The sequence below is a fragment of the Poeciliopsis prolifica genome, unplaced genomic scaffold (genome assembly GCF_027474105.1).
Source record: "Poeciliopsis prolifica strain line A6 unplaced genomic scaffold, Auburn_PproV2 SCAFFOLD003, whole genome shotgun sequence".
Classification (NCBI taxonomy): domain Eukaryota; kingdom Metazoa; phylum Chordata; class Actinopteri; order Cyprinodontiformes; family Poeciliidae; genus Poeciliopsis; species Poeciliopsis prolifica.
Genome location: NW_026562378.1, coordinates 15,400,072 through 15,411,786, shown reverse-complemented (window position 1 = coordinate 15,411,786; position 11,715 = coordinate 15,400,072). Strand labels below are relative to the sequence as shown.

At 40.0% G+C, this 11,715-nt stretch overlaps 1 protein-coding gene across 2 annotated transcripts in view; it reads left to right on the top strand.

Moving 5' to 3' along the window:
• Positions 1-402: 402 nt before the first annotated feature.
• Positions 403-11,715, top strand: part of grm2b (glutamate receptor, metabotropic 2b) — a 29,098-nt gene continuing 17,785 nt past the window's right edge. Inside the window, exons 1-2 of one of the 2 annotated variants that reach the window (XM_055022917.1) lie at positions 403-1,077; positions 6,077-6,695. In XM_055022917.1, the coding sequence (XP_054878892.1) occupies positions 6,189-6,695 (507 nt within the window). In that variant the 5' untranslated portion in view covers positions 403-1,077; positions 6,077-6,188. The remainder of the gene's footprint in view (positions 1,078-6,076; positions 6,696-11,715) is intronic. The other variant, XM_055022912.1, reaches the window with a different exon arrangement.

Here is an 11,715-nt window from a genome sequence, read left to right as displayed (position 1 = left end):
ATTTGCCCCACAGTAATTTAGAAAGATCCAATAAAGTGAGCAGCTTTGAGATGATCGTGTAGAAAAGAGGCACTTTTTGTAAGAGTACCTCGGAGCCGTTGGCTGTAACTTAAATGAACCGAATTAAAGTGAATTAAAAAGATAAAGCAGAACAAGGACAGCTGAGCATTTTGGTCTCCGGTGCCACGGGCCGCATTTTCCCCTCTTCTTTCCGGAGTGAAAAAAACCAAACTGCCCAGTGCCTCTCAAGTTTATGAAGTGCTTCGCCACTCACCTCAAGAGCGATTCAGTTTTAATGACATGGAGGTGAACGAGGACCTGGCCAGCCTTCGCGGAGCAGTGGAGAAAAAAGGAGGGGAAGAAAAAAAAAATAATAAAAACCAGATCCCCTTTTTTAAAATTAGCTGAAGCGAGGAAAGATCTCGTGTAATCTGTTTATGCACCCCCTCAGCCCCACTCACGTTTTTTCACATAACTGGACATATTTCGGAAAGTGATGGTTAAAGTAGGTGAAAAGACACATGAGAAGATAGGAGCTTGATTTGAAGGCGTTTTGTTTTCTTTTTTCTTCTTGTTCTTGTCTTCTCAGCGTCCCCCGCTGCAGAGCAGGCTCATTGTTCTCCAATCTGGAAACAATTGGGGTGGCCAGGAGAGATCGGCGCGTCACTATTTCTGTGGAGGCGCAGCGAAAGGTTGCATCCAATTGATCTTCAGCAGCGTCTCTCAGCAGCTCCTCAACTTCCCAAGTCAAACCTCGTTGCTGTTTTCGTTGAGAGTCCCTCTGCGGTCGGACAGGTGGGATCCCCTCTCCGGCTCTTCCTTCTTTTCTCCTCTGAGTGAGGATCGATCGGTCGGCTGGGGAGGCAGAAGTTCTCGGACCCGTCAGGAGGAGTTCACCAGTGAGAACAGCGCTTCAGCACCAAGGACAGATCCTTCGCAGCTGGCGAACAAACATGCTCAAAGTGAGCAACATCTGGACGCGGCTCTTTCTCACGAACCTCGACGCGCGCTTTGTGTAGATCACCGATGCCCGGCTGGTGCAGAGGAGGCATCCAGAGACATACTTCTTCAAAAAGGGTGAGAAACTATGAGATACCCTGGACTTCCATTGTGGCTCGGCTTCTAGACGAGTTGTTTGTTGTTTTTGTCTTCTTGTTACGGGGTTTTCAAGCCTAATCCGTCACAATTACTTATTAGATATCAGAACTTTACAAATATTTTTACTTTATCCAAATATGTCACAGCAGATGCAGAAAATCAACAGTTATAAACATCAGGTTGGAATAGATCACTCTGTTTGGCTGAGCATGCAAATAAGAGAGGGGAAAAAAAAAAACAGATGTGTCCTTAGCAGTGAAGGCAATCTTTTCTCTCTATTATGATCCTCGTTATAATATTCTTTGCTCATTATTAAAGCATTTAAAAAAAGTAGAAGACAAATTTAAGAATGTGTTTTTTTTTTATTTCTGCGCAGTTAATGTGTTCATAAAATAAGTCAACCTGTTGTCTCTCAGTATGTCTGTGTTAATCTGATTTCTCCCCATTAAGCATCCAGGTGGGATTATTGTTATTTTTTATTCACTCAATGAAATGTGGTTTCTGGGAGTTAAACGGGCTGACAGCCCAGATTTCCCCCCAGTGCGGGGTTGGATCAAATTATGCATCTGATCCATGTTCAAATGCAATCATCTGGCTCCTGGTCAACCACAGTTGCATCCTAATTCCTGCAGCTGACAAGTCCAGGTGGAGGAATAAACTGAGTCCTTGCTGGAGATTATATAATCATGGAAATCATGCAAATGGAGTGATGAAAGATGCAGTTTTTTTTCATTACCCCCTTTTTTAATGAAGGTTTGTTTTACTTGTAAATAAGCATATATTGACTTTTAAGATATGTAAAAGGGATACGCTTTTATTACCCCCCTCATCTATTTTAATCTATTTGGGTTTTTTCCCTGTTATTATAGCTTCAACCATGAGTCTGAAGGATGCATGTGCAGTGAAGTAGGCTCTGAATTAAATGTCATGTCAGTTACGCTGAAGCGTTAAATAAAAGTGGAAACAGACGTGAAGCACTCTCAGATAATTTGACATTTACAGCAGATCAATTAAGATAACAGTGTGATTTATTTCCATTCTTTCAATTAAAGAGCTACACTGACGAAAACAAATTGTGTTCTCACATTCATCGTCTGCCATCATCTACTTTTCCCAAACACCGCCTTTCATGCTATTAATATGCTGCACATCCCAGTCACCTATCATCTCTGACTCCCTTCTCTGAGTCAAATCTTGCACATTAGCTGTTTCTGCTCAAAGAGAGAGGACAATGGCTTCATGAAGAAACTCCTCACTGTGCCAGGGCTGCAGCAGAGATGCATTAGCTGATGGTTCAAAGCTGAGAAAAAGCTTTGCAGCCTTTTTTCTATTTTTCTTTTTGAACCCTCCTTTCAGAGGGAATATTGAGCGCAGACAGCTGGAGAGCGCAGTGACTCCATTGGCTGCTGGGTGTGAGTGTGTGACAGCCGTTTCAAGATAGTTTTTAATGATGTTATCGAGACACTGCTCTGATGTCGGAGGCAGAGATTTGGTTTATTGCTGGCGTAAGTGAGCTACCGACACGCCTCTCATTTAGTCTGCCTTTCAAGTAATTAGACACAATCATGTGTTTGATGGCTGTAAATAAAGTGCTGTAGTATTTATTTGCAGTTTAAGAAGTTCTCCTGGATGTCCAACCTTGGCCTGGTTTGCATAGGTCAGTCTAATTGGCTGCTCCTTATTGGACCATTAATTCACACTGTGAATTAATGTCTTTCCAGCCATCTGCTTCAGCAGAAAACATAGAGGAGCAATTAGACTTCTACCGTTCAACTGCTCAAGTTATTTTCTCACCTCGACTTCTAATAATAGGGCACGGAAATGCCATCCACCTGTTCTTGCTGTTCAGAGAACAAAGCAGCAGCAGATCCAAGACTAGTTTGACATCACAAGCCCCGTACATTTTCTAGTGTAATCCTCTTTGTGTATCAGAGGAGTTGTGAAACATACAAGCGCATCATAAGGTTTCCCACCCACAACACTGATGTAATATTTATCTGGGAAGATATTCTGCTTTTCATTACACTTTTCCCTCTCCTTTTCCTCATTTCCTTTGTTGTTTGACAGTTGCATATCTTCTAAGCTGTCACAAGACATCGTTCAGAGTGTAAGCATTCTAATTTACGTATTAAACCTTATGGGCTTATCTGTGTGTAGCTGCAGAAACGGGTGTTTTTGTAGCCTGCCTCTGCATCTTACCTCCCACCAACTGTGATGGTTTTCTGCATCTGTGACCGCAGGGAACAGGGCACATTCAGGTTAAATGAAGTCACAAGAACAGAGCTGATAATTTCAGCTACAGACTTAATCATCAGGAACCAGTAGCAAAATGTTAGCATTCCTTATAAAGAGTGACAAAGCTTTGGATTGGATACCCATCTTATTTTCTTTTTCTCCTCAAAGGGAGGGAATGGAATGATTACAAAATTCCTTTCCGTGCCAGGACTGGACAGAAAGGAGTTAATTTTGAAAGCATTACAGCTGACATCTGCTTTGATCAATATGTTGACTCAAATACCCCAAAAATTTCAATTTACAAATATCTGCATCGGATTGGTTGGCGTATTTGATCCTGCACTTCTCCCTGACCCAGACATCACATCTGCTCCTTTCTTCAGTCCAAAACTACAAGCCACACAAAATGATGGGGAGCTGGATTAGCATACATGTCTCACTGCCCACCTTCCCTCTGCAGTCCCACCCTTGTTTTTTTACCCATCATGTTTCTATGGCAACCACAGCCATTGAGGTGAACCACCGTCTATGTGTTATCTCAGTTGTAAAGCTCAGAAAAATATACTCTGTAGTGCCTTAACTATCTATAAATGTTTGATAGGGTCACTCTAAGGGGATCTCATTTTTTTCTCAGCGTGATAAAAAAAACAAACACCGGTTTCAGTTTCACTTTGCAAAGTAAACTCAAAAGATCAAAAGGATTTCAGTCTGTCAACAAAAACAACTTCGTGTCTTAGACTCCTCATCAAATTTTGATCTCAACAAGCCAAATCAGGTCCTATTGTTCAGACAGAAACCGATAAATCAGATAGCAACCACTAAAAGACAAAGTTTATTTATAAAAGGTTGGCCTGCAAGTTTTGGTTTGCCTCATTAAGAAGTGCTGTAACTGTGAACAAAAGTGTGGCTGAAATGCTCAACGAGGAGACTTGCAAAAAAAATGCCTATTGTTTGATACAGAGACCTGATCAGATACTTCAAAAATATATATTTAAAAAATAAAGCCGTTCCTTGATAGTGGCTGAAATTGCATTGAGCATGTGATATGAGCAGTATAGGAATGAATATCAACACTGGGGAGGCAAAAGTGATTCAAATACCTGAAACATTCAGAACTACAAATAAACTTTATAAAATTATTTAAATGTAATAATGTAAAAACTTTATCATTTTTGCATACTATCATATTTAACCAAAATACAGTTATTAGAATTACATACAGTGAAGGAGATAAACAGTGACTGAGGTTGTGCGAATCAAATGCAGGGATTTATTTTGGTGCGACAAACTATATTTTCATTTTATTCAATGTAATCGGAGCGGAGCGGTACCGCCGCATGCAGCGGGCCGCATCACGACGAGACTGACTTTATGCCAGTACTTCTCAGGTATTCATGGCAGTTATCGGTGCTTTCCCCTTTTTGTCGACAAGATCTGAGAAAGCAGCTAGATTTGTCGCTAGTCGCTTTAAAACACAACAAATTCTGGGTTTGGAAAGTTGCTAAATGGAGCGACGGTGTCGCTAAATTAGCAACACTGGTCCCCTGTCAAGCTGATGTCGCATTCTGCTTCGCTTTACGGCCGTCACTGCTGCAAAGTGTCGCGCATGTGTTGTTTTGAGACAGTCTGACTCTGTACCGCCACATAACGGTAGATCCTAACTGTCATTATTCACATTTGTGTTTAGAATAAATATACATATATATATATCCGATCATTGATCGGGATGTATCACCCGATTCCGATCGAGTCAGACCTGAGTTTCGATCACGTGATCGGATCGGGACATCCCTATTTAGCGTCATATTGTATGAACGATCTCCATCACCTTAACATTTACAGTGATATTCAATGAATTAGAACATGGGTATGGACGAGGCTTGTTTACATAATGTTAATTTATGAACTGAATTAGTAAAACAGATTAACTTTTCATAATTTATTGAACGTAATGTTTGGACAGCCAGAATGATGCTGGTTCAGAGAAAGCAGCTAGATTTGTCGCTAGTCGCTTTAAAACACAACAAATTCTGGATTTGGAAAGTTGTAAGCTCTCGCACGCTTTTAGCTACATATTTGATCGAGGCAGGGAAGAGTAAAATGACTCGGTGAAAATAAATAACATCTGAGGATGTTTTCCACATCGAGAGACGGTTTAGGTCTTGAAAGATCTTTCCTGATAAGACAAACATACAAATTTGTCTGCACAAAAACTGTTGATGTACAAACAGTGGGATTTTATGTTAAAATGTTAATTTGACAGAAGGATTCTTATTTTTTTAAAGCCAACTTTAATTTTGGTTCAGTCAAATACACCATGGCACATTTTTAAATGATTTGAAAATGATTTAAGTTTATTTCCTAACTGATTGAGATTCGATAAGAGAATTGAAAAGGAATCAAATTGATTAGTCATATCGATAATTGATCGCTAAATACTTATGAATTCCCAGTGTCTCTGCTGGGGCTTCTTGTGATCGGTGTTTATGAGTGAGGACCATGTCAGATGCTGAGATGGATTGGTTCCAAAGAACTGCCAGTGATCAACAGTGTTTAAACATGGTGAGGGGATATAATGTGAGGATCAGCATCACCTCCATAGACTTAATCAGACTGACCTCCAGCTGGTTCTCATGTACTATTAAATTATGTGCTTCAAAACGTCTTCATTGAGGTTTTCTTGTACATGTAAAAAAGCTAATCTATTTATTTTTTTGTGATTGCTTCTCCCTCATACTTTCAGAAAACACCAGAAATGCTGTGCTCAGGAGATTTAGTAGTTGTCTGCCTTCAGTCCTTGTGAACATTCACCAATCTCTTCTTTGACCAGCTCAACCCTGCAACCTGATCCTACCATGCTGCATGCAGTGCTCTGCACCAACTGGAAGGTTAGTTTTGCCCTTCACTGGCCCTTTCACATGTTCCTGCTGGAGGTTCTGATACCCGGGGCCCTGCCAATCATCAGAGCACCGCTTTCAGCTAAACGTGATATCCTCATAGACGGGGACTTAATGATTGGGGGCTTGTTCCCTGTGCATGAGAAAGGTGAAGGGTCAGAGGACTGTGGGAAAATCAACGCGGAGCGGGGCATCCAGAGACTGGAAGCCATGCTTTTTGCCCTCGATGAGATTAACTCCAACAATCGCATCCTTCCTGGGCTCCGGCTGGGGACGCACATCCTGGACACCTGCTCCAAAGACACCTACGGTCTGGAGCAAGCCTTGGATTTTGTCAGGTCGTCCCTCGATGAGGTGGATGATCATGGCTTCATCTGCCCTGATGGCTCCAGACCCGTCGAAAATAACGTTCCACGTTCTGTTACTGGAGTTATTGGAGGATCCTACAGTGACGTTTCAATTCAAGTAAGTGGAGAAATTGTTTGACTTCACATTTGAAAGTAAATGTAAAGAAAAAGAAAGAAAATTGTAGTAGGTATCACAGACCAGCAGTTAAATTATAAGAAAACCCCAAAAGGCTTTTGAATGTTTGTTGAAATGCAAACAAATAGCATTTTATTATTTCTAACCTTTAGGTGCTTTAGATGCTGACCTAAAATATATGTGAACAGTCCAATGTAAAATCTTTTTAATATTATTTTTATTTAAAACAAGAAAAATCACCAGAAAATAGCAATTGAAGCTCAATTGATCTTTTTTGAACAATATATGTATTCAGTCACAAAACCCAACAACTGGGTGTGCTGTGGTGGCGTAGGGGGTTTGCACAACCCACACCTGGAGGCCTTAGTTCTCGACGCGGCCGTCACAGGTTCAACTCCTGGCCTCAGCGACATTTGCCACATGTCTTCCTCTCTCTGCCTTTCTTTCCTGTCAGCCTACTTTTAAAAAAATGTACAGGCCACTGGAGCCAACAAAAAATCCTCAGAGGAAAAAAAAATCCCCAAAAAACACAGCAACATTTAGATGAAATTATAAAATTATAATAGGCTGAATAAAATTATTCAGCCTGATAGTTTTCAGGTCAACCATATAACTTGAATATGAGTATAATAAGGTGATCCTTTGATTTAATTTTTGGATATTTACATGTAATCTGTTAAGAGGTATTTGGAAATACAGCTTATGAAAAAAGAACAAGATAAAAGAAAACACTTTTTTATAAAGACACTAAATCATTGAAACAGTTTGGAGAAAAATGTGCTGATGAGCAAGAACACTTTTAAACAAAACTAAAAGCTAAACTAGATATAAAACTTCAGTAAATGTCCATCAAAAGTAAAATGAAAAGTTGTTGTTTGGATGCCTCAGTGTTTGTAACTTATACTATATGTAAAACAAGAGCCTGTTGATGTAAGAAGCGTGTACAGGGACAAGCCATTACTGCTCTCAATAGCCAAAATAAGAAATGCAAGTCTTGTCAAAAATGTAAGTAGGTTCATTCATTTGACTCCCCATTAAATCAGAGTTTTCAAAAATTAAAGTTAAATATTCAACATTGCTTGAGTGAATAACATGCTTTCATTCTAATCTTCATTCTTCCCATAGCCAGACCTAAAAAATAACTGAATATACCAGTAGAGAAAGTCTGTCCATACAAACAAAGAAAAAAGTATTGTTGATTGGTTCCCTTGCTCCCAGACAGTTAGACAGTCATCGATTGCAAAATATTCTCAGCAGTACAATTAAAATACTCCTTTGTTTGTAGTCTATTGTAATTGGTCAAGTTAGATTTGAGCCCCTTTGGGTAAGAGCTGAATTTTCTCAACACTTTCTCTAATTTGCATGTGAATACCTTCAATATAATGATGTGATACATTCTGCTCTAATTATTCTCAGTGCAAATCATGTCCTGGTAAACAGATATTTAAAGTTTTACACTGTTGTTTTTAATTAAATGTCATTCAATTAAATTGAATTAAATTCAGGCTGCACAGTGGAGCAGTTGGCAACATTGTTGCCTTGCAGCCAGAATGTCCTGGGTTTGATTCCCGGCCCGGGGTCTTTCTGCATGGAGTTTGCATGTTCTCCCTGTGCATGCATGGGTTCTCTCCGGGTACTCCGGCTTCCTCTCACAGTCCAAAAACATGACACACATACACACCTAAATTCTCCCTCGGAGTGAGTATGTGCATGATTGCCTGTCCTGTTTGTGTTGCCCTGCGACAGACTGGCGACTCACATCTTCACAGTCCCTCATATTTAGATCCTTACACTTTTTTTTTAACTAACTTTTCTCTGAGTCTAAAGAGTTTCAGTATTTTTTTTGTCAATTTGCCACCAGTGCTTGAAGCATCAACATTCACAAAATCACTGTGGCAGTGATTTCATTTCTGAATTGCATCCTGACCTTTCCCACACATATATTAAAAGTAGCCAGCGGGTAAGTGTCTGAACATAATTAATGACTTTTTTTCACTTCCCTTAGGTAATATAACTACTACAGTGCACCAGGAGTTAGTTATAATGAATAGGAATGATATTGTTACACATTTTTTTAACTCCAGATCACAGCGTTTCTTTATCATACATAAAGCAGTTGGGTTGCACAGGCCAGCCTCACAGTGGTCAGTGTTATTTCCTCACAGCTGAAAGGTTTCTGTTGGCTGTTTCTTGATAAATGAAAAGAGTCTAGGCTTCCGGTTTCTATGTATCAGATTAACTTATGATTTTTAAGCAGTGTAAATGGTTAGCTGTCTCAACACAAAAATGTCAATTATACCCAATGTTGACTCCCTCAGCTTATTTTTTATTAAACATCTCATTGTAGTTGTTTTCAGATCAAGTTTTTTTATTCTTTAGATTTAGAAGCTTAGTCATAAACTGACTTTTAGGGCCTGTGTTTAAACAGTGATGAATATGTGACATCTCAGTTTTTTAAATTGTTAAATGCTTATTAAGGAAAGTGCAAACTTAATAATTATACCACATCAGTCCTCAGAATACTGGGGAAAACACCCATCTCTTGCTCACAGACTACACTCACAGCGGTGCTTGGCTCGGCTAGTACGCACCGCCAGCAGCATCCCTGCTGGTTTCTGCAGAGCTAATGAAGCAAACCTTCTATAGCTCTGTGACTATCATATAATCCTCATCTCATGCTTGTGTTTGTGTGTGTGTGTGTGTGTGTGTCTATGCAGGGAGCTGCTGCACTCCAGTTAACTTTAAAAATATATTCCTGGTCTCCAGCACATCTATTATTAATCTAATAGGAGAGGTCATGAGTATTCAGCTGTTTATGGTTGATACGGTTGGGTTACTTTAATGCTTGAAACAGGCTGAGACTGTTGATTATTAAATCTGTTACACAACACATATTCTTTGACATTTTGACTAGTTCGCAGCTGGACTAATATATTTATATTTTTTTATTTTGTTGCTCCTTGGCCTGGACCTGTTAGCAGTTGGGAATAGTTTAAAAAGTACTGTTCATTGTTCATCCTGTCGATTGGTTGCCCAGATCAGCTGAGGACCTGTGAAGGGTGTGCCTCGCCTCTCGCCTATTGACCAGCGATTGGTCACTGGGCACCTCTAAAAATAAGCAGGACTAGACAGTGGAATGACGGATGAAATGTTGTTTCTCACTGTTTCGTAAACGTAAAGGCGGTTGCCTGCTATCCTCTCTGTTTTATTGTCTGTTGGAAAGCCGCAGCTCATTGTGGAGTAGTTGTCTTGCAATCAGAAAGTTGTGGTTCAGTACAAGCTTCCTCACCTGCCGCATGTCAGAGTGGATTCGGCAAAGCTACTTAAACACAATGCCTGCTGATCTTCTTTTCAGTGTGTGAATATGTTCATGTTTGGCCGCTATTGAAACAAGATCAGATTCTCTCACACACCATCCTGTTGCATCAAACTACTTCAGACCAGTACCTACTTGACTCAACAGGGAGTTGAAAGCAAAATTTAACACCAAAAAGCGTGATATAGCCGTGTTTTTATGTAAAGTTACCATACTGTGAGAATCTCATTCTATCCCATGGCTAATTGGCACCCAGAAAGGAAAGAGGAAGATGCTGCTTCCTGTCTGGGTTGTTGGCTGCAGCCACAGTGTGATTCATTGTTGGTTATGTTCTTGTAAGAGTCTGCATATTTAAAAGCCTGAACTCAGCAGGTTAAAGCTGAATTGAGACTCTGACAGGCTGAATAGAGGATACCCACCAGCATATTAGGCTCACTTAAAGCCTCCACTATTACAAACAGGACTTCCTCTCACACCTCTATGGATCTCTCACAACTGTCATGTTTTTAAGCGATGTTTTAGCAAAAGACCAGCATGTTTTTTTTTGTTTTTTTTTTTATTTCTGTTTTGCATATCTCTGTGTGAATAGCTTTTCAACAAGCAGAGACTCCAAAGGAAACTCTCAGCTTTTGTGAGCTTTCCCCTTTTCTCTTGTATTTGAATACATACTTCTTCTGCCTCTATTTGGAGAGACGTTTTGTTTGGCTTTCCCTTCCTGGCATTAAAATGGACAGAACTGTGAGAGAACGGCTTGAAGCCCATAGTTGTTTTTTTTCTTCTTTTTTTTCTTTAGAGGTCACTGCTTTACACAGTCTCTGTTTGTCCCAGTGAAGCACTTTGTGAAGATGAAGGGCATTATAAAAGTGAGGAGGACGAGTGCCAGGGGCCATCCCGGGGAACTTTGAGAAGAGCAACTTTTCCCATCTGTGGGGTTGCTCCTCTGTTGGCTGGCAGGGATGTGTCCACCTGCCTGTGACAGGGCGGGCCAAAGATGAGCCATGGCAGCAATGGTGGGAGACAAGCTTCTCATTACCCACAAAGGGATCAGCTCATAATTAGCCAAGCACATTTTTTAAAAAATCTTTCATGGCCCTCTCACTCATCCTAATGCATTTTTTCCTTCCTTGTTATTTCTTCTCTGTGTTCAAGTTCTTCGAAGTAGTTTTAATTGCCATCAGGGATGTTAGCTATATAAACCAACCGGGCGTGATGACTCAGACTCTTTTGCTGCCCACACACTTTTACAGCTATGAATTTAAACCAGAAAAATAATGTGAGGAATAACAATGAAATAATTTTCAGCTACATTCTGACATGCTTTCGGGACTGATAAAAATGAATATGAGAGACGAGTCTTGAAATCGATATGTGGTGTTTTTGCCTCAGAAACTACACAACAATCAGAGCAAAATGGCTCAGAGTCATAGGTCAGTTTTTCCTGGACATAAACTCACTTTACTCACAATGAACTCGCAATGAAAAATAACCCCTGAAAACAACAAATCTTTCTAATTGTATGCAGTGTTTTGCAATTATTCACCCCTTGAACTTTATATGCACCAGCCTTAAACGTCTTTTACTCAGATTTTATGGAATAGACTAACACAAAGTTGGGAATATTTCAAAAACATTTTTTTTTGTTTTACAAATAAAGATGTGTAAAGTGTAACATCTTTATTCAACCCC